This window comes from Passer domesticus, unplaced genomic scaffold, assembly GCF_036417665.1.
Source record: "Passer domesticus isolate bPasDom1 unplaced genomic scaffold, bPasDom1.hap1 HAP1_SCAFFOLD_60, whole genome shotgun sequence".
Classification (NCBI taxonomy): domain Eukaryota; kingdom Metazoa; phylum Chordata; class Aves; order Passeriformes; family Passeridae; genus Passer; species Passer domesticus.
Genome location: NW_026990165.1, coordinates 317,695 through 338,618, shown reverse-complemented (window position 1 = coordinate 338,618; position 20,924 = coordinate 317,695). Strand labels below are relative to the sequence as shown.

Genomic DNA, 20,924 nt, shown 5'->3' with positions numbered 1-20,924 from the left:
CCAGTGGAAAGTGTTCTTCTTACAGGTGACTAGATAGAGAGGGCTCACGATCTGACTGTACTCAGGAATGTGCATTCTCCAAAAACCAATGGTGCTTAGGAAAGCTTGTGTTTCCTTCTTGTTGGATGGTGGAGACATTGCTGTTATCTTGTTGATGACATCAGTGGGAATCTGACGTCGTCCGTCTTGCCACTTCACTCCCAGAAACTGGATCTCTTGAGCAGGTCCCTTGACTTTGCTCTTCTTGATGGCAAAACCGGCTTTCAGGAGAATCTGGATTATTTTCTCTCCTTTCTCAAACACTTCTGCTGCTGTCTTCCCCCATACAATGATGTCATCAATATATTGCAGATGTTCTGGAGCTTCACCCTTTTCTAGTGTACTCTGGATCAGTCCATGGCAGATGGTAGGACTGTGCTTCCACCCTTGGGGCAGCCGGTTCCAAGTGTACTGCACACCTCTCCAGGTGAAGGCAAACTGAGGCCTGCATTCTGCTGCCAGCGGAATGGAGAAAAATGCATTGGCAATATCGATAGTGGTATACCACTTCGCTGCCTTGGACTCAAGCTCATTCTGGAGCTCTAATATGTCTGGCACAGCAGCGCTCAGTGGTGGAGTCACTTCATTCAATGCACGGTAGTCAACCGTCAGTCTCTATTCTCCTTCAGATTTACGCACAGGCCAGATGGGGCTGTTGAAGGGTGAGTGGGTCTTGCTGACCACCCCTTGGCTCTCTAGCTCTCGGATCATCTTATGGATAGGAATCACAGCATCTCGAGTGGTTCTATACTGTCGACGATGCACTGTGGAAGTGGCAATTGGTACCTGTTGCTCTTCTCCCTTCAGAAGCCCTACTGTAGATGGATTCTCAGACAGTCCAGGCAAGGTATTCAATTGCTGGACGCCCTCTGTCACTACAGCTGCTATCCCAAATGCCCACCTCAGTCCTTTTGGGTCTTTGAAATACCCACTTCGCAGATAATCTATGCCCAGGATACATGGGGCCTCTGGGCCAGTCACAATAGGATGTTTCTTCCACTCATTCCCAGTCAAGCTCACATCAGCTTCCACCAAAGTGAAGTCTTGTGATCCCCCTGTCACACCAGCGATAGAAACGGATTCTGTCCCCACGTGCCTTGATGGAATTATGGTACACTGTGCACCAGTGTCGACCAAAGCTTTATACTCTTGTGGTTCCGATGTGCCAGGCCAACGAATCCACACCGTCCAGAAAACACCATTTTCCCTAGCCTCTACCTGGCTAGAGGCAGGGCCCCTCTAAGCCTGGTTATCCTTCTTTCCTTGGGCATATGTCTTAGAGGTTCCTTCAAGGGGATTAGACATGTCATCATCATCATCATACCTGGCAGTTCGGCTATGGGCAACTGGAGCTGCTTTCCTTGTGGTGGAACTTCCTCTCTGAGCCCTGTCTTCCTTCAATTCACGCACCCTTCGGGCCAGAGCAGCGGTGGATTTTCCATCCCATAGCCTCACGTTTTCTCCACAATCACGCAGAAAGAACCACAGCTCAGCTCGTGGGGTGTACCTTCTCTCTCCATCTGGGGAACGTCTGCGTTGGGTACCAGAACCTCTGATCTGTACTGCCGAGATTTGGAGAAGGTCTTCTTTAATCTCCTCTCTGAGCTTCTTATGATTCTCCTCTATCTTATCCTCTAATCTCTGCAGACGTGTTTCCACCGCTGCGATTCTGGCATGTGTTGGGCCATGTACAGCATCTGCATAAGCTCGGAGCTTCCTTGCCATGTCAAGCACGGTCTCATCCATGTCATCCCGCTTCATAATAGCTAGAGCAGATGCATATTCATGTGGCCCAAGTCGTACCAGTTTTCGCCACATCACAGACGTGCATGGTACCAAGTCTGGATTCCTAGTTGTTATGTCATCTGAGAATATAATCTCCGCCACTGCCATTTCCCTCAAGCGTTGAATCCCTTGTTCTATGGTTTTCCACTGTGTTTGCTGCATGTAGAGATCATCGGCACACAGGTATCTTTGTGCTACACTGTCCAAGACCCGTGCCCAGAGGCTGTGAGGGTTAGCCCCCCTCATCATGCCTTGGTCGATGACAGGATCATGTGACAGGGATCCCAAATGCCTCGCTTCTGTGCCGTCCAGAATTGTAGCCTCAACTGCAGCATCCCAAAGACAGACTAACCAGCTAATTATGGATTCATCAGATAGTCGGGTGTAATCCTTCCTTAGGCCATGCAGGTCCTTCAGGGAGAAGGACTCAATATTGGCTTCTGATCTTGTGCCAGTTGCTTTGACTCCTGATTTTATGTCAGGAAATGTTGAGGGTCCTTCTCCTGCATCATCATCATCATCATCCACTGGTCGATCGGTCTTGTCTGTGCACTTCCCACTTCTAGTGCTAGTAGCAACAGCCATTGGTTGAGGCTTATTGTCTGGTTTAACTGCTGGCTTAGGCTCACTATGTGGTTTAGCTGCTGGCTTTGAGCCTGGGGTGTTGGCTGCAACCTGAGCGACTGGGATAGCTCTTGATGTATCTCCCTGCCCCCCTTCCTCTGTCTGCTGCCCTAGAGTATCTAGCAGTGTGCGATAAGCATATGCCAGGGCTCAGCTCATTGCAATGATCCTTTTCTTTTTAGGGTCATCATGATATTTCTCTTTCAGATATTTCCCTACCTCAGCTGGGTTCTGAATTTTTCATGGGGAAAGTCCCAGACCATAGGGTCAGAGAATTCTTTCAGGATTTGGCCCATATTTTCCCATTCTGCACCCCACTCAGGATTCTCCACACGTGGGTCTACTTCTGGGTCAGGGGTCTCATCAGCTCTTCTAGACATCTCAGCCCTCATTCTAGAGAAGCTGCAGACCATATAGAGGAAGCCTACCAGATTAAATGCCAGAAAGATGGTCTCTTTAATATTCAGGGGAAACTGAACATTCTCTACAAGTGACATAACAGATTCAAAGGAGAAGAAGGAAAGGAAAGGCTGGAAAGCCTCATTCCCTGCTCCTCCTCTAACCAGCTGGGTGCAATTACTAATAAATTCCCAAAACATACTGCTACAACTGGGATGCAGGGTGGGACGAAGAAACCATAAACCATACATATCGTAAACAGACGCCAGTATCTTTGTAAACGCCCTATAAATCATTATCACCAAGGCTAACACAATAGCTAATCTAATCCATGCCCCTTTACCGCAAAAACTACATGATAGGGACAATAATCCTAGTGACCAGAAAGGTATTGAAACCTCAAAAAGGTCTAGAGACCAGAGCCACATAAAGGCCTCCCCAAGAGACATTACAAATTCAAATAACATGGCTACTGTGTGCTTTAACCTACTACACAGCAAGCACAACCAATCTGCAATCAATAAAGGGTTCTTTTCCACTTTCTCAAGCCACGCGTTGGGCACCACTAGCTGTATTTGTCTTGGTTTAGGGCAAGTTTGGGAGATAACCCCCAAAGGGGCTTCTCTACAAAAGCAGATTCAATTGCCCCTCCCCCCTCCAACCGGTTCAGGAGAAAATATCTCCTTGGAGAAAAAGTGGAAAGAAAACTGTTTATTAAACAATAGAAACCAAACAATATTAAACGATAAAACTTCTCACTGCTCCAAAGAAAACAAACTCAGAACAGTCCCCTCCCCGGGTTGCAGCTCGGCTCACTCAGTCTCTGATCAGTCTCTCTGGTGCTGGAAATGTTGCTGCCCAGGCCTGGCCAGGGGGGCCACAGGTGGAGCTCCCAGTGCTCTTCTGGGTGTTGAGTGCAGAGCAGGCTTGAACAGGCCCAAGCAAAAAGGAAAAAAACACAGTCCAGGGAGCTTCTTTGCCTCAGCTAGCTAAAACTAACTAAAAGCAAAAAAAAAAAAAAGGGAAAAAGGAGCTCTGTCCGGCTGTCTGTCCATCCGCAGACAACACAGTCCAGGAGCAGGAATGTGGAGGAGTGAGAGCAGTCTGAAAACAAACTGCGCGCTTCTTCCCTCCCCTCCTCACTGTCTGGAAGAGAGTCTTAAAGGTGTAAAACTTATTATTCAGTATAAACAGAACAAGACGATTGGGGATAAAAGCATCATATAGTCAACCTAGGACACCAGCCCGGCCTAGGCTGATGTGGATTCCTCTGCACACAGCTTGGGGAAGGTCCCTCTGGCCACCTGCACAGTGCCACAGACAGGTGTCAGACACAGTTGCAGAAAACCAACAAAAAAACTAACAACACTATATGAAAACAAAAAACCTATCACCTAAGCAACAACAAAAACAAAAAAAAAAACCCAACCCAAACAAAAAAAATAAAAGCCAACAAAAATAAACAAACCAAACCAAAACAAAGATTAAAACCAAACCAAAGGGAAAAAAAAAAAAACAAGAAAAAGAAAAAGAGAACTTCCCCCCAGCAGAGCTCTTCCATCCTTCAGCTGTCACACCTGCACTCACACAAGACAGGGAGTTACAAAAGTTGAGGATTCATTAAGCACATTTGCAGGAAAAGCAGGTTTAGGACAGACTTTCAGCAGAACTGTTCTCAGCTGAGCCCCTTTGGCAGCTGCAGGGCCATTGCAAATGCAGACCCTCAGCCCACAGGGCAGAAAAGGGCTCTGAGTTCCCCTCCCCTGACACCAAACCCTGTTCCCAGGCTGCTTCACACATAGGATTCTTCTGGAGGACTGCACAAAGCTGAGACTGGGCTCTGGCTTCTCCATGTCGCGTGTCCTAAAGCTGCCTGGGAGAAGAAATTTTGGGTCAGCTCAGCTGGCACAATCCCTGCTGGTGCAGGGCACAGCGCCGGGAAGGGCTTTGTGTGCTGAGGCTTTGCTGCAGCCAAGGAAAGCTCCTGGCTCAGGGTCACCTTTGCTGCTCAGCCAGAGCCCCGAGTGCCCCAGCAGCAGCAGCAGCAGCAGCAGCAGCAGAGAATGGCAGCATTGCCAGGGGCTGGCACACGAGGGGAGATTTCCCCCTGGAGAGAGGCTCCTATTGCAGTTTTTGCATTCAGGCAGCTGCAGATGCCTCAGCTTTGGCTGCACAGCAGCTGGAAATGCAAGTCCAGGAGCTCTGTGCATGGCCAGCCCCAGCAGGTGACAGCAAGGACAGGGCCCTGGCACGGTGACATTTACAAGGAGCGCCTTCAGCAAGCGCTGGGGGCTGGGACTGTGTGCAGAAAACGCCCTGGGGTCCCTGCAGCCAAGCAAAGGGAACAAAGTTTCAGTTGTGGCCTGTCCGGAGAGCACCAAAATCGATTATTTTCCATTGCCGGGTGTTGTAGGAGCCCCAGAGGAGAGCCCCGGGGGCCAAGGAATGGAGAGCGGGGACTGTGCAGGAGCCGGAGCAGCGAGAGAGGCCGGGCTGAAGGTGCGGGGCGGGCACGGGCTGGGAGGGGGCCCAGCCCGGGGGTCCCGCAGAGCCTCCCTGCTCCAGAGCCGCAGCTGCGGCAGCGGGGCAGCTGCCGGGACCGCTGTGCCAGGGACGGGCCGCAGCTGGGGCTTCCGAGGGGCTGGAGCAGCTTTTTGTCCCGATGCACCGGGGGCATTGCCGCGGGGTTGGGGTCCCTGGGAAGGCGCAGCAGGACAGGGTGGCAGTGGCTGGTTTGTGGATTTGGTGCTGGGATGTTTTGTTGGCGGCCCCGGGCGGGCTGTGGGAGCCGGGAGCGGCCGGGCGGGCCCGGAGCCGCCCCTCGGGCCGGGAGCCCCGGGCAGAGCTCTGTGCTCGGGGGCCGGGCCGGGCAAAGGCTGAGGGAGAGCGGGGGAAGCGCTGGCACAGAGGCCCCGGGCTCGCCGTGCCCCCCTGGCCACGCAGCCGGGCTCGGGGCCGCCTCGCTCAGAGCCAGCCCCGGCTGCGGGGGTCCCGGGGCTCCCTGGGCAGGGGGCGGCGGGGGCTGCCCGAGCTCCGTGCCCGGCGCTGGGCGCGGCTGCCGAGGCAGCGGAGGATGCAGGGTCCCCCCGTGCTGGGGCTGGCTCTGCCCGGCCCAGGGGCTGCACTGTCAGCCCAGAGCCACCTGGGGATCGCCCGGGACCGGCAGGGCTGGCAGGGAAACCGGCACTGGGGGAGCAGAAACGGGCAATGCGAGAGCTGGGGGTGCTCCAGAAGCCTGGACATGTTGGCAGCATGGACAGGGGGAGCCATGGATACCCCAGGACTCTGAAACAGGGACCCCGGCCAGTGCTGACCCCTGGGATGCCTGTGATGCCAAAGTGGTGAGCCCAGAGAAGGGGAACCTGTGGGATTGCCAGGAGCCCCAGCAGCCCAGAGAGGGGAACACCAATACAAACCTGACCCGCAGCAACCCAGACAGGGGGCCTCCAGGAGCCCAAAGTGGAGAGACCAGAGAGGGGAAACTAAGGGTTGGGGTTTCTTGCTGAATCTTGGTCATTTGTGTATTTTGGGGGAATAAATCTTGGTGTCTTGGAGGCTTACATGGGCACCAAATTCCTGGTGACTTCTAGAGTGTGCAGGCACAGGGGCCCAACACTGGAACTGCAATAGCTCAGGGCAAAGGTGACCAGAGTCAGAGAGAGACACCCCTCTGAGGACAATGGTCTCACCATCAGCATTTTCAGGCTCATGTGAATGCAGCAGCTTCATGGGTATCACCCAGTCCAGCTGCCATTTTTCCTTATATGTACTCCGCCTAGAATGTTCTCCCCTCTCTTGGTCCCGGTTTACTGCAATGCTCCGCCCCTGTTACCTCATTGGTTCCCCAGTTGGCTGCCCCTCCTCTGCACCACCTGTGCTCAGTTCCCATTGGCCCTTGGCCCTCAGACCCGCCCCTTTCCCCCCTTATCAAACCCTGTGTCCTCAGCCCCATTTTGTCTCTGTCCCTGGCCCCTCTACATTGCAATAAACTGCGTTTGGAGCTGTGCACACAGACCCGTCTCTGGCCTTGTCCATCAGCAGGTTAAGCAAGCGTGCTCTGGGCTCTGGGAGTGCAGGTTGCTCATAGGGGCTCATTGTGGATGTGCCGCAACACCAGAGATGGACTTGGGCAGGAGGAACCCCTTAACCCAATGTGCTTATACATTGTATTTTTCCTCAGACCAGAATTACCCATTGCCAAACCTTGGCCGGATGGAGGAGGAGGCTGTGAAGAAGAGGAAGATGCCCCAGGACACCCAGGCAGGTGAGGAGGAAGTCAGTGCCCCTTTCCCCCTCTCTCCTGCTCCAGCCCAGCATGGCCCCTGGCTGCAGGACAACCCCTCAGCCAATGCCGTCCTGCTTGGGATGCACTGGGGAGATCTCTTTCCCCTTCCCTGTGGCACGGAGGCAAATCCTATCTTCACCTTGTCCTTCCTCCCCCAGACAAGGAGCTGAGGATGGAGACCAGGGAGGACAAATCTCCAAGGCAGAACCTCATGGAAGAGGCTGTTTTGAGCAACACCACGGGGCAGGAATCCAAGGGGGAGGAAAAGCCCCTGAGATCCCACAGGAGGAGGGCCTGCAAATCCAGCCCAGGATGCTTTGAGGGGGAAATGCCTACCCTGTGCCAGGAATGTGGGCAGAGCTTCAGCCAGAGCTCAGAGCTGGTGGCTCATGAGCAGCTTCGTGATGGGGAGAAGCCCTACAAGTGCTTGGAGTGTGGGAAGAGCTTCAGGCAGAGCTCCCACCTGATCAGACACCAGATGAACCACACTGGGGAATGGGCCTACGAGTGTGGGGAGTGTGGGAAGGGCTTCAGCTGCAGCTCAAAACTTGTCAACCACCAACGCATCCACACTGGGGAGAGGCCCTATGAGTGTCCTGTGTGCCAGAAGAGGTTCCAAACCAGCTCCAATCTCCTCCTGCATGAGAGAATTCACATACAGGAGAGGCCCTTCCATTGCCCCGACTGCGGGAAGGGCTTCAAGTACAACTCCCACCTCATCAGACACCAGCGCATCCACACTGGGGAGAGGCCCTACGAGTGCCCCATTTGTGGGAAGAGCTTCACCCACAGTTCTAACTTAACCAGACACCAAAGGAAGCACCAGTAAGGGAAGCCCTGCAAATGCCCCAGCTGCAGGGAGAGCTTTGTTCCTGGCTTCAACTTCATAATCAATTGAAGTACCCATGTTGGGAAGAGACCTGTGATCCATGTTCACTGTGATCCATGCTGGGAAGACATCTGTCCCTTTTCCTGCCCCTGCACCACATGATGTGGGATCGAAGAACATGAGGGTCTGGCTAGGGCCGTGTCATTATATTCACTCTCTTCTCAGGTCATTGCCAGGGTCACGGAAGGGTCTCTTTCTCTCTCCCTGAGGAGAAGGGTGTCCTTCCCAGGCAGGAGGAAATACATGGCCAGGATGGCCCAGTGAGTTGTGTTTTGGTTTTCCCTGTGGAAAGTTTTTCTTTTCCCTTCTGTTACCAGTATTGATTCTATTCCTGTTTGTTGTTTGTCTCGTAGCTGTTCCCAGTAAACTGTTCTTACCCCAGCCCAGGATCCTTTTGTGCTTTCTATGGGAGGTGGGAGGGCAACGAGCGGCAGCGCGGTTTTAGCCAGAGCAGGAAATTGGGGAATCCCATTCCTAAACCCCAGCCCGTGGAAACCAAGCATCCCAGCTGGTCCCAGACCTGCTGGCCATGGCAACAGCCTTGGGAGCGGGTCCCTGGCTGGGGCTGTGGGAATCTCTTCCCTCTGGTGCCCAGGGACAGGACTGGAGGGAACGGCTGCAGCTGAGTCGGGGCAGGCTCAGGTTGGATCTCAGGAAAAGGTTTTTGCCCAGAGGCTGCTGGGGCAGTGCCCAGGCTCCCCAGGGAAGGCTCCCAGCTCCAGGCTCTCTGAGCTCCAGCAGCGTTTGGCCAGCGCTGCCAGGCCCAGGCTGGCATTGTTGGGGTGTCCTGTGCAGGGCCAGCAGTTGGACTCCAGGATCCCAATGGGTCCCTCCCAGCTCAGCCAATTCTGTGGATCTGGGATCCCATGACCCTGGGGATGGGGCTGCCAATGGTTGCCATGGCAACGGGCTCTGGCTGCAGGGCTGAGCTGGTGTCCATGGCAACCACCCCAGGCATGGGGTCTGCATGGAGCTGCCAAGGGACTGAGCATGGCAAGAGGGGGCTGGGGATGGTTGCCATGGAAACTGACCATAGCAACAGGGGACTGGGGATGGTTGCCATGGAAACTGACCTTAGCAACAGGGGCTGGGGATGGTTGCCATGGAAACTGACCTTAGCAACAGGGGGCTGGTGATGGTTGCCGTGGATACTGACCACAGAAATAGGTCCTGGTGATGGTTGCCTGCTAAGGATCAGATTTGTCACAGACACTCAGAGGGGTTCCATGGGGGCTTTCCAAGAGTCTCCATGCTGTTCAAGAGCTGGAATGTCACAGGCAGAGACAGGGGCTCCATGGACACCTCCCAGGGGTTTCTGGGGATGGTAAAGAGCCCTGTGCTCAGAGACAGTCACAGCCATTCCATAGTGACATCCCAGGAGTCCCCAGGCTGCCAATGAACCAGGATGCCCCAGACACTCACAGGGGTTCCTGTCATGGGCACAGTGGGAGCTTCAGACAAAGCTTATTGGAGAAGCTCCCGTTAGGACACGACATGCAGAGAGGACCCCCAATAGCCCTCACAGATCCCCAAATATCACCATTGAGTCAGAGATGACACAGATTCAGACCAGAAAGCTAAAGGCTAAAAGCCACTTCTTTTTTCAATTATCTTCTTTTATACCTTGGTTTGCTACAGGTGGATCTCATTGATCATTTATTCAACACATTTAACATGATTGGCTAATTAAGACAACATCCTTCAGCAAACAACTTTATGAAAAAAAACCATCTTATTACAAATACCACCTGTGGATAATTTACAATTCTTTTTCTTCAGCTCTCGAAAAGTTCCCAGAACAATTCATGGGAAAGCTTATTATTTTTCTCTGTCTCTGACCAGATTGTCATATCGACACCCAAGTACCCCCAAGGACCTCCAGGATTTCTAAGCTCCTTTTGTGAGAGGAGCCTTGGAGCAGCTGCTTCCAGTCCAGTCCTCAGACTTTTCAAGTGTTCATGTGTAAAGAATTATCAAGGTAGAGTTAAACCTTTACAGAATTTGTCCCATAGGATTAAGGATGGCAAACCAGTGATATTTATATAAATATCTATTATAGCAATCATGAGACAAAATTATCTTAATAAGAAATAATTACACCAAGATATAAGAGTGGTAACATATTATATTGTATAGAGCACTTGGATGTGATTTCAAAGCAACTTTATTAAAACAAAACCAGTTATTTAAGCAGAGATTGATGTCACTCCGCCAGACCAATGACCGTGGGCAAATCCCTTTGGTTCAGCCTGGAGCAGTGACCTCGAGGGTTGTCCCCGCTCCAGGGAGGAATCTCCACAACCCCCAAGAAGGGAAATGTGAGGAGATACTGCCATTACAATTTGGAATGGGGCTTTTCTAGTCTGAAGTGCTGCCATGTCAGTCAGATGTGCCCAGGCTGGGCCAGCTCAGCAGCTCTGCAGAAGCTCTCAGTGCAGTCCCTTGGTTGTTCCTTTCTCTAGGGATTTTTCCAGCTCTGCCACAGCTACAGCTCCCTCTGAGGATGTGGAACATTGGGATGGAGGAATCAGGCTGCTTTCAGCATTATTCACCCCAAAAGCAGCATGACCCCCCCCTCCTTAATTTCCCACTGGGGCTTTGCAAACAGGGCCTTGCTGGAGTTGTTGGAGCCCATTGCAGGCAGAGCCTCCTGCTCCAGCAGGAACTGCCTTTCCTGTGCCATCAGCAGGGCAGGTCCCGCTGCAGGAAAAGCCCCAGGCCAGCCCCAGCACAGGGAAGGGCTCGGGCACAAGGGCAGGATGCCGTGCTGGGAGCTGGGCCAGGCAGAGCCTGAGGCACCAAAGGCACCTTGGCAGCAGCAGCTGCTTGCAGGCCATGGCCAGAAGCCTCCCTTGGCAGCCCGGCCTGGTGGCCAGCACTGCAGAGCTGCTGCATCAGGGCTCATATCTGCCTGGGCTCTGAAAAGCCACTTCTGCTCCAGGAGCCTGCCTGGGAAGCCATTGGCCCCAGCACCTTGGGGACAAGATATGAATGACAAAACTCTTCATGCCAGCAGAGACAAGGCAGGCGCAGAGGAAAGGGGAGAGCCAGGCCCAGGGGACAGGGCTGCCATGGTGATGGCTGTGAGGTCACTGCCCCTGCAGCAGCCTGGCTGCCCTCAGCAGACATTCTGGCCAGAAGCTTTGTGAGGGCACCCAGCACATCAGAGAACCCACACAACAGGAATTCTGTGCTTGGGGATGAGAGGGTTTCATTGGGTCAGGTTGCACAAAGCTCCTGCTCTTGGAGAATTCCTGGGATGAGGAATCCACTTCTCTGGAAAAATAATTGCAGTTTTGTGCCACTCTCATAATTGGAAAATATTTCCTCCTTCTAACAAATGAAATCCACCCTCATTCAGTTCAGAGATACTGGCCCTTGTTCTGTCACTGCAAGATTTGGGAAAAAATAATTTCAACCACTATTCTTCCATTTTCACAGACTTTGGAGAGGACCCAGAAATCTCCCAAGATGGGGTTTGGAGGCCTCATCACATAAGCAGGAGGTAGAAGGTGGTGGCTCTGGGCTCAGTGGTGTGGAGACTGAGGACAGAACAGGAAAAGCCTGGGAGGGATTGAAGGGTGGTGTCAGAGAGGCTGGAGCTTTTCTTCATAGAGGATATAATCATGAGAAGGCAATAATGGCACCAAGGGCAGCTGGGGAGGCCCAGACTGGACAGCGGGAGAAAGGAGTTTCCCTGCCAGGGCAGGGCTGTGGTGCAACACGTCCCCCAGAAGGAGCCTGGAGCAGCCCAAGAATTTGTGTGGGCAGGCAGAGGCAGGCAGGAGGCAGAGCTGTCAGCAAAGGAAGGGGCCAGCCAGGTGGGGCAGCCAGGGGATGACGACAGCCTGCAGGGACAGAGGCGCAGGATTGCTCAGGATCAGAGACACATTTGTCTTGCTTGTCCCCAGCTGTCTTCAGTGCCTCCAGTGTTCTTCTCTGGCTTCAACCTGGGGACACTTTCTCAGACCTGTCCTTCAATGGGACCATTAACCCTTCAAGAAATCTTCTGTGTTTCAATCTCACTTTGAGTTGTTAAGAGGTTTTTGAGCACACACTGAGGTACTGAGTCTGATGCAAAGAGCAGCAAAGCCCCAGAGGGTGATTAAAGTCCTGCTGCTGTGTCTGTGTTGCTGAGCTGGGCCGGGCTCCTGGCCCAGAGGCAGCTCCTGGCAAGGGCAGCACTGCAGAGAGACAGCTCTGGCCAGGAGCAGCTCCTGGGCACAGCCCAGCAGGGCTGGGGCACTGCCAGGGCAGCTCAGGGACACCAGCAGGGCACAGGCAGAGCTGACAGGGGCTCAGCACTGGCAGGGGCTGGGGGATGTCCCAGAGGGGGCTGTGTCACAGCAGCACCTCTGTGGCTGTGTCCTAGAGGCACAGAGCAGCTGTGATGTCAGCAAGGGGCTGTGTGACAGCACAGAGTGGGCTGTGTGAGGTCACAGATTGGGCTGTGACATCACAGTTTGTTGTTTGAGGTCAGCAAGCAGCTACACCATCATAGAGGGGAATGTCTTACATCACAGAGCAGGCTGTGACATCATGGCATGGCTGTATGACATAGAGCAGGCTGTGATGTGAAAGTGTGTGCTGTTATATTACGTTGGCAGTATGACATCACAGAGAGGGATTTGTGACATCACTGAGGAAGTTATGACATCCCTGTGTGACTGAGTAACATCACAGGACCAGCTGTGACATCACAGAAAAGTCTGTGATATCACATGGTGAGTTTGTGACATCACTGAATCTTCTGTGACATCACAGTGCAGCTCTATGATATCACAGAATGGTATTCCAGCACTGGCCCATGATATTATTAAGGGGCTTTGTGACATCACAGAGCAGGCTGTGACATCACAGAGCAGTTGTGTGTGTCATCACAGAGTTGCCTGTGACATCGCACATTAGGCTCTGTTATATCATAGGCTGGACATCATAGAATGGACTCTGCCATCACAGGGTATGTGTGTGACATCACAGACCTCCCTGTGAAATCATAGAATGGCTGTGTGACATCCCAGGGTAGGTTGTGTGGTATCACAGCATTATCTGTGACATCACAATATGGGCTGTGACATCACAAGGGGCTGTGTCATCACAGGATGGCTGTGTGACATCACAGGATGCTGTGTGACATCACAGGAGCTGTGTGACCTCACAGGGGCTGTGTGAGGTCACTGGGGAGGTCACTCTGCCCCAGCCCCCCTCACAGTTCCCCCAGAGCAGTCCAACACTGCTCGTGCACAGCGGGGTCCCCTGTCCCCCCTGTCCCCCCGCCCCCGGCGCCGCAGCCTCCCCCAGAGGATGTTCCACGAGATCGACCCCAGAGCCTGACACGGGGACGGGGGCTGGGCCCTGGGGGGTGGGACAGGGGGACAGGGGCCCCCCGGCAGTGTCCCCGTGTCCCCCAGGGCCAGAGCCTGGGCCAGGGCTCCTTCACCCTGCTACAAATGAGGGCTTTAGAGCACTGAAAAAATCCCTGCAAGGGATCAGCAAAAACCAGATTTAATATTAAGCAATGGCACCACAAAGTTCTTTGGCAAGAGTCACTCTGCTCCTAACTGGACACTTCAGGCACAGCAATGAAACAAAGCAACAACAAAACCAAACAAAATCCAGGCAATCAAAGCAGAAATGAATTGAGAACTGTCCTTGTGTGTGTGTGTGTGTGTGTGTGTGACATAAGGACAGTGAGGGCAAGGATAAAAGGCATATGGCCTTAAAGCTTAACAGAGCTTAAACTTAACAGGACTGAACTTATACCTTAACCTTAACTGATACCTTAAACATCAGAGTTTAATAAAAGAACAGCACTTAACAGTATTTAACCTAATTTATAACCTATGATTTAGCATTTAACCAAGGAATAACACTTCACAATATTTAATTTAGCTAATAACTTAAATTACACTTAACAACTTAGTAAAAGAACAACTCTTAGCCGCGTTTAACTTAGCTTAGACCTCGTGACGTAACCTTACTTACTGAAAACTGGATATCTGACTGGGTCAGCTATCCAAGGCACTCCAACCCCTCCGAGAGCAGCATTTCTGCCACATTTCCCCAGCACAGGCACTCCTGTGTGCACACAGACACAAAGAGTCAGTGCAAGGCACCTGTGAGAAATTCCCCTGAGGGCAGGAAATGCTCCCTGTGGATGCTTTGGCATCTCCCCAGTGGGTGAAGGGTTGAGCCTGGAGGAGTGGGGGGATCAGCCCAGGCTCTGTCCTTGTTCAGGATCCCCGAGTGCAGCAAACGGGAGAGTTCCTGGCTGGGAGAGGCCCCACTCAGAGGGAGTCGCTGGCCCGGGAGAGCTCCAAGGGGCTCCTTTTGCAGCGCTGTTTGTAGGGCCCCAAGAGAGGGACTTCAGTCACAGCAATGGTTCCTCCTGGCCGCACTTGGCATCAACAGCTTTCTTTGGCAGTGTGAGAACAGGCATGTTGTGGCACTGAGGGAACAAAACCGGTTCCCAGGGCTGTTCCTACAGCAACCAGGAGCTGGTTGGGCAGCAGCAGAGCCTGGAGCAGACAGTGTTTGTGCTGAGCTGCAGAGGAGCTGAGCCCAGGGGCTGTTGGCCAAGGCCGAGGCCCAAGGAGCATTTCTGAGCTGGCCGGGCGGCCTGAGAAGGGGAGGGGGGAATGCAGGAGCACAGGGCTCATGGAATGCATGGACCATTGTGACACCGTGAGGCCTTGTGAGACCAAGGGACCATTGTGACACTGTGGGGCCCTGTGAGACCAAGGGACCATTGTTACACTGTTGGGCTTCATGGAATCATGGAGAGCACTGTGATATTTCGCTCGCCTCATGGAACAGGGGGACCATACTAAAGCTGTATGGTTCCATGGAAGGTAGGGACCATTGTGACACTGTGAGGCCCCATCTACAGAGGGTCCATTGTGACACCAAGGGGCCTCATAGAACTGTGGAGACCATTATGATGCATTGGGGGGTCATGGAACCAAAAGACCATTGTGACACAGTTGATGAGTTCTCCTTAGAAGTTCTGGTTGTAGATGCGAGGAGAAATTAGGTTAGAAATGGTAGGTAACAGCCTGTCCCTCATGATTCTGTCTTGCCACAGATGACAAAAGCAACAGCCGTCTCTCCCCTGGCTCCCTCTGCTCCTGGACAAGAAGCCAAAAAGGAGCAAAGTGAGCAGGACAACCACATGCATCCAGCTGTGCTCACAGCACAGCCCGATCATTCCAAGAGACTAAGTGCCAGTTGTGGGTGCTGCTGTCTTTAGTGCAAGGCAGAGGTGCAAGTTTCTGAGCAGCCAGCACTTTGTGTTGCTGGCCAAGGATGCCGAGTGCTGGAGTCCTGCAGGATGTAGCCATTTCCTGCGGGCAGTGACGGCTCAAAATTGGCCTTTAACCTGTCATGCTGAGGCACCGAAGAGCTGGGGGCTCTGGATGACCCTTTGGCTGCCTGACTCAGTGACGCTCTATCTCTGGGCTTCTGCAGTGCTTTGGCCAAGGGCACACATGGCAGTGCTGGAGATCCCAGGGCTATGTTGGTTTTTCCATCGTGGAAAGGTGTGGTTGGCTTGTGGAAGTGTTCTGCAGTATTCCTGAGGGAGTTCTTCACTCGTACAGACTCTTTTGGCCCAGCTGTCTTTTGGCTTTTGATAAGCTGCAAGGAGATGACTGCACTGTCCCTGAAGCTGTGGGGGGCCATTTCTGTCCCATGTGGCCAAGGAAAGGAACCGCGCAGTTGCGAAGCCTTCTTGTCAGGCAAAAGGCAGAAGCGGCGAGTTTCTGTGGATCTGTTTCGCGGTGAAGTCTGCAGCTTTGGAAAGTGCCTTGGAGCCTGGAGTGGGGGTGAAGCTGCAAGTCCTTGAGTGCGGTCTTGTGTTGCTCTGCACAGGAGGGACGTGTTGAAATGGAGGATGCAGTATTTGAAGTCAGATGGGCAACTTTGTGGCTGGCCAGCTGTGTGGGCCAAAAGGAGCCAGGGGTGCTGCCCGTCCAGAGCAGCTGAACGTGAGGCAGCCTGTGGCCAGGTGGCCAAGAAGGCCAAGGGCAGGGTGGGCTGTGTGAGCAGCAGAGGGGCAGCAGGAGCAGGGCAGTGAGCGTCGGCCTGTGCTGGGCAGCGCTGCGGCCGCAGCTGCAGTGACTGCTGTGTGCAGTTGTGGGCCCTGTGAAGCAGAACGTCACTGAGGGGCTGGAGCGGGTGCAGAGAAGGACACAGGAGCTGGGCAAGGGTGTGGAGCACAAGCCCAGTGACGAGGTGCTGAGGAAGCTTTAGCCTGGACAACGGGAGGCTCGTGAGGGGACCTTCAGCTTCTACTCTCTCCACTGAACTATTTTAGCCACTTTTTGTAGTTACTTTTTCCCCCCTTTTTTTTAACTGCTGTTTTGTCTTTGCTTGGAGAATGAGGTTTCTTCATTTTCTTTTTTTCCCATCCATGCTGCTTTTCCTCATTATTTTCTGCCCTTTTACAGGACTGGTACTGGTTCTGCTAGAATTTTAATTTCTAAGGTGTCACTGCTGTAGGATGAAAGAGTTTTGCATGACAAGACATCATTCAGTGCTAGCACCTTGGTACAGATGAAACTGTGTATTTCTTGGCCAGCCAGTATGGCATTTGAGATCACTTTCAGGTTATCAACGCCTGTGGCTTTTTGCAGCCCAGGGAATCAATTTGTTTTGTGTTCGGGAATTGAGCAGGATATCATTGGCCTTTTATTCCAACTGGTCCTCAGAGATCAGAGGGGCTGGGAGGGGCTGGGCAGCATTTCTGATTACAGCCACTTCAGCAGTGTCAGTGTGGTTGAGTCCAAGAGAAGAACTTGCTCAAGCACAGATGCAGAAAGAGTGCAGTTCTCAGTGCAATGCTCTGGGTCAATCGTTTTCCATAAGTACCTACAAGCTCCAGATTCCCCAAGAGTGTGGTTTATTGCAGTAACAGGACAGCAATCTCAGGATTGCTGCTGAGTGGGGGCACTGCCTACCAAGTTTTGATGTGAGAGAGGACAGTAAAGACAGATTATAGTAGTGAGATCTACCTGTCTGTCTGTCTGTCTATCTATCTATCTATCTATCTATCTATGTAACTTTTACATAATTCAATTTTGCCATCTCTGGCCCAAGGATGTTGGAGGTGCAAACCTCACCTAAAGCATCCTTTTCAGGAGAGGATTAGAGACATGTTCCGTGTACCAGTTCTGAGCAGGCAGAGATGTTTCCCCCTCCAGATATGGGTTTTTTCCCCTCAAAGCTGTTTTCCTCCTCTGGCCTCTTCTGCCCTGAAGTCCCCACTTAATTCTTTAAATTTCTGCTTGTCCTAGAGAGGTGGAACAATTCCATGGTTCAGTGGTGTTTGGTGACTCTGGTCATACATGTATTACAGGACACACGGTTTCCTTCACTGGCATCCCCAAGGGTGTGTAAGTGCATTCGTTAATGGGGCCTTATGAGAGTCTCTGTTACTGCTGGTCAGAATTCTCAGTTGACAAAAGAGGGAGAAAAAACACCTTGGTCCTCTTCCATATACTGAGGCGGCTGTAGAAGCTCTGTGACATACATCAAAGTATCTTTGCACGCATCCCTATCTCCTGAATGACGAGGATTTCTAACAAGAGTGTAGACGTCAGGAAGGCAGGAATGCTGGTGCAGGCCTGAGGAGAACGTGAACTGCAGAAGTGTCTCTCCCAAGGGCTGAGCTCAGCCAGGAAGCCACCTGCAGAGCCAGGATGGAGCTGTGGGACGGGGCTGGGTGTCAGTCACTACTGAAAGACAAAGAGGACATGGCAGGAGCAGAGGGAGGCCCTCACCAGAGCCTTGAGGAATGCCACACCTTCCCTGACAGGCTGTTGGAGCTTCAGTGCCAGATGGCCCCTGATTGTAGTGCCAGGGTCACTTTGGAATCTGTGCCTCCCCACGGGCAGAGAATGACCCAGGAGAGCAGCAGCACAGAGCTTTGGGAATGTGTGAGCCCATCAGCCTTTGAGTCTTGGCTCACAAATATCACACAGGAAGTCGAAACCCATCGTCTCTTGCTTTCTGTGCAGGTCTTTCTAGAGAAAGAGCAGGAGCAGACTGCTTATCAAAGATGCCATGCCAGGCTCAGGGAGAGCTGTTCCCAGCCCGAGAGCAGGAAGAGCAGCTCAGGCAGCAGGTGGAAGAGCCACAGGAAATGACCAGGTAAGCCTGACTCGCGAGGTGACAGAGGGAAGGGCAGGAAGAGGGGCATAAAACAGAGCTCTAGGGCCTGAGGAGGCCAGGAGTCCCACAGGCACTGAAAGCACAGAGCCTTGGAATCTGCAGAGATCAGCACTGGGACAGGAGGTTTGCAGTGGAAGCAGAGGTGGGTAGGGAAGCAGAAAGTTCGTGGCTGAATAGATGTGATTTTGAGGCTGCAAGAGGAAAAAGCTGAGCCTGATGGCAGCTCCCAGTCACTTGCTGTGCATTTGTGTGTACAGGACATCAAGGCAGAGCCACAAGCAGAGCTGCCCGAAGCTCAGAGTGCCATCATGGCAGTGAAGAGAAAGAACAAGGAAGACATGAGAAGAATTCAAGAGGAGATGAATCTCCATCAGCACAGGGGCGACCAACAAAACCAGGTGAGAGAAAGAATGGCAGCCACTCCGCTCATGAAACTTCCTCTCCATTGCTGTTTACAGACCATCAAGGAAGATGTGCAGGCAGAGCTGCAGGAATCTGAGGCTAGGAAAAAGGCAAGGAAGAAGAGGCTGGAAGAAGAAATGAAAATCATCAGAGAGAAAGTTAATCGCCTCCCTCAGGCTCTACAAAAGCAAGTGAGTGATGGAGGGACAGCCACTGCAGTCACCAAACTGCTGTTTTCTGCCCTTCTTGCTTTTCCTCTGCAGAGCAGCAGGGAGTGGGGCCGTGCCTCTGAGTGCCATCCTGCTCTAGTATATATCACAGTCACTCTGAAGGACATTTCCTGCTGTGCTGGATCTCAAGTGCTGCCCTGGAAAGTGGGACTTGTTCTTTGGCTTTTGGCCAGCAATCATCCAAATTGATTCCTGCTGGCCTGTTCCTGCTCTCTCTGTTTCTTTACAGGGGAACATGGTGACCCAGAGGAGGACTGAAACAAGCTGTCTGTATCCCTTGTAAATCTGTTCTTTCCCTTTGCTCACAGTCAATGACTCTTGGCTGATAGGGACAAGCTGTAGTCTCTGATTGCTTTGTTCTCTGACTTGAGGTGCAAGTGTCAACATCTCACCTGGCAGACCGCAAAGACTTCCAGAAAACAACTGGCAATGAAGGGCCCCAAGGTTGGCGTGAGGCACAGGAACTGTCCCCACCAGAAGTGCTACAGGTTCAGCACACCTCCATGGGCTCTGGCACTAAACCTGCTGCTGCAGCAGCGTTACCTGGGGGAATCTATTCTGTTGAACCTGGGAATTCGAGCTGGGGCAGTTTGTTCATTTCCAGGTCTGACAGCAGCACGGCTGCTCCGAAACTGGAGATTGAGAAGTATCTGGAGATACTGGCTAAGTCTGGCGTATTTCTTGTCTGAGGGACCGTGTACTCTGTGCAGGTGTCAGCAGAGCTGTACCAAATGCTCCTCCTGAGTCTGGTGTCCCACTGGGGACATTCAGGACTCCCCAGAGGAAGTGCTGTGCTCTGAGGCAGCGAGGGAGCGCTCTGGGTGTTCCTGCTGCCTCTGAGGGCAGCTTGGACTGGCTTGGCTTTGCCTGAGCTTCCCTCTCTGCTAAAGGCTGAAGCACGGATTTTTCTTGAACCAGATGAAGGCTGCGAGCTAGCAAATCATCTGGACAAGTCTTGTGTGCTAGTGGCCAAACTGAACACAATTTTTAGCTTCCTAAATTCTCCTTAGATTCCTGACTCCCAAATAGTCATCAGAGCAAACAAACCTCACAGAAGTTGACTGGTTATGGAGTTTTGTCTTTTTGGCTGGGGATTTATTTTTGTCATTTTTGTTGGGGGGGAAGGGTTGTTGTTTTGTTTTGCTTATTTTTGTGGGGTTTGTTTGTTTGTTTTCTTTTGGTTTGTTTTTGCTATTGTGGTTGTTACTATTGTTACCCAGCTGACCACAAAGGGCTCAGAGCCCCAGACAGTGGGGCTGCCTTTTGTATCTCCTGGAAGCTGGGATCTCTGCTTAAAAGTGAGCATCTTGCATTTTGTTTCCCTCAGGGAGAATGGTGACCATGGAAAACCCTGTGATTAAATACACAGAAAGGGGACGTATTGGCAGCGGGTGAGTCCAAACGCAGTTACTTCTGCACAACCATGGGCCAGGAGTTTTTCTGGTGGAAATGTCTATCCAGTGTGAAGTCAGGCCAGCTGGAAACATCTTCACACCCTGGGGATAGATTGTCCCATCTCTCAGTGCTGCTCAGAATTTGTGAGTGTGCTCAGAGTGCTTTGTCAGAGACATCTTCATGCTGCCGAGGTCTTGCCTGCATCAAGGAGCAGGACCTGGAAGACCTCCTTGTCTCTCAAATGTGGGACAGCTCTGTGTTAATTTCTTTAGCATTTCTGTATGTCTCAAAATCATGCTGACACACTAATGAAAAAAGAAGAATCTTGCTTGCCTGAAAGGGCAACCCCCTTATCAAAGCTGTCAGATAACAGTTCTCAGGAACATTTCTTTCCCATGGTTTGCTGAAGGAAATAATCTGTGGTTAGGATAGGAACCACACAGTTTAGAAACTGACACCCAAGATGAAAGAACAAACTCCCTTTAGGAGCTGAGGCAGTAAACCCCAATGCTTCAGGAACAGGTGCCGTGCCCAGGCACTTGAGAGGAAAATGCATCATCTGCCTTCTGGCAGAGCCCTCCTGCATCCTGCAGGTTTTGGGCATTTACAGGAGACATCTCCTGTGTGGGCTGGCTTTCACTCCAAGAGCTTCTTATTTCACTGCTTCTGTTTTGTTTCTAGGTCTTTTGGAGATGTGGTTAGAGCA

The 20,924-nt window shown here is 52.2% G+C and overlaps 1 protein-coding gene and 1 long non-coding RNA gene across 7 annotated transcripts; both read left to right on the top strand.

The window, feature by feature from the left end:
• The first annotated feature begins 6,062 nt into the window (after positions 1-6,062).
• On the top strand, positions 6,063-8,390 carry LOC135292979 (zinc finger protein 239-like). 3 transcript variants are annotated; one of them, XM_064407004.1, is made up of 3 exons: positions 6,063-6,888; positions 7,028-7,111; positions 7,291-8,390. In XM_064407004.1, exons 2-3 carry the CDS (start codon positions 7,060-7,062, stop codon positions 7,959-7,961), a joined length of 723 nt encoding a protein of 240 aa, XP_064263074.1. In that variant the 5' UTR covers positions 6,063-6,888; positions 7,028-7,059; the 3' UTR covers positions 7,962-8,390. The 3 variants fall into 3 exon arrangements, with proteins under 3 accessions (XP_064263074.1, XP_064263073.1, XP_064263071.1); XM_064407003.1 differs by having other exon boundaries at positions 6,063-6,923; XM_064407001.1 differs by having other exon boundaries at positions 6,063-7,111.
• Positions 8,391-9,811: 1,421 nt separating this feature from the next.
• On the top strand, positions 9,812-19,366 carry LOC135292994 (uncharacterized). 4 transcript variants are annotated; one of them, XR_010355141.1, is made up of 3 exons: positions 9,812-9,999; positions 18,038-18,170; positions 18,449-19,366. It is a non-coding gene; the product is annotated as an uncharacterized LOC135292994 (long non-coding RNA). The 4 variants fall into 4 exon arrangements; XR_010355138.1 differs by lacking the exon at positions 9,812-9,999 and adding an exon at positions 14,810-14,872; XR_010355137.1 differs by lacking the exon at positions 9,812-9,999 and adding an exon at positions 14,979-15,064.
• The last annotated feature ends 1,558 nt before the right edge of the window (positions 19,367-20,924 follow it).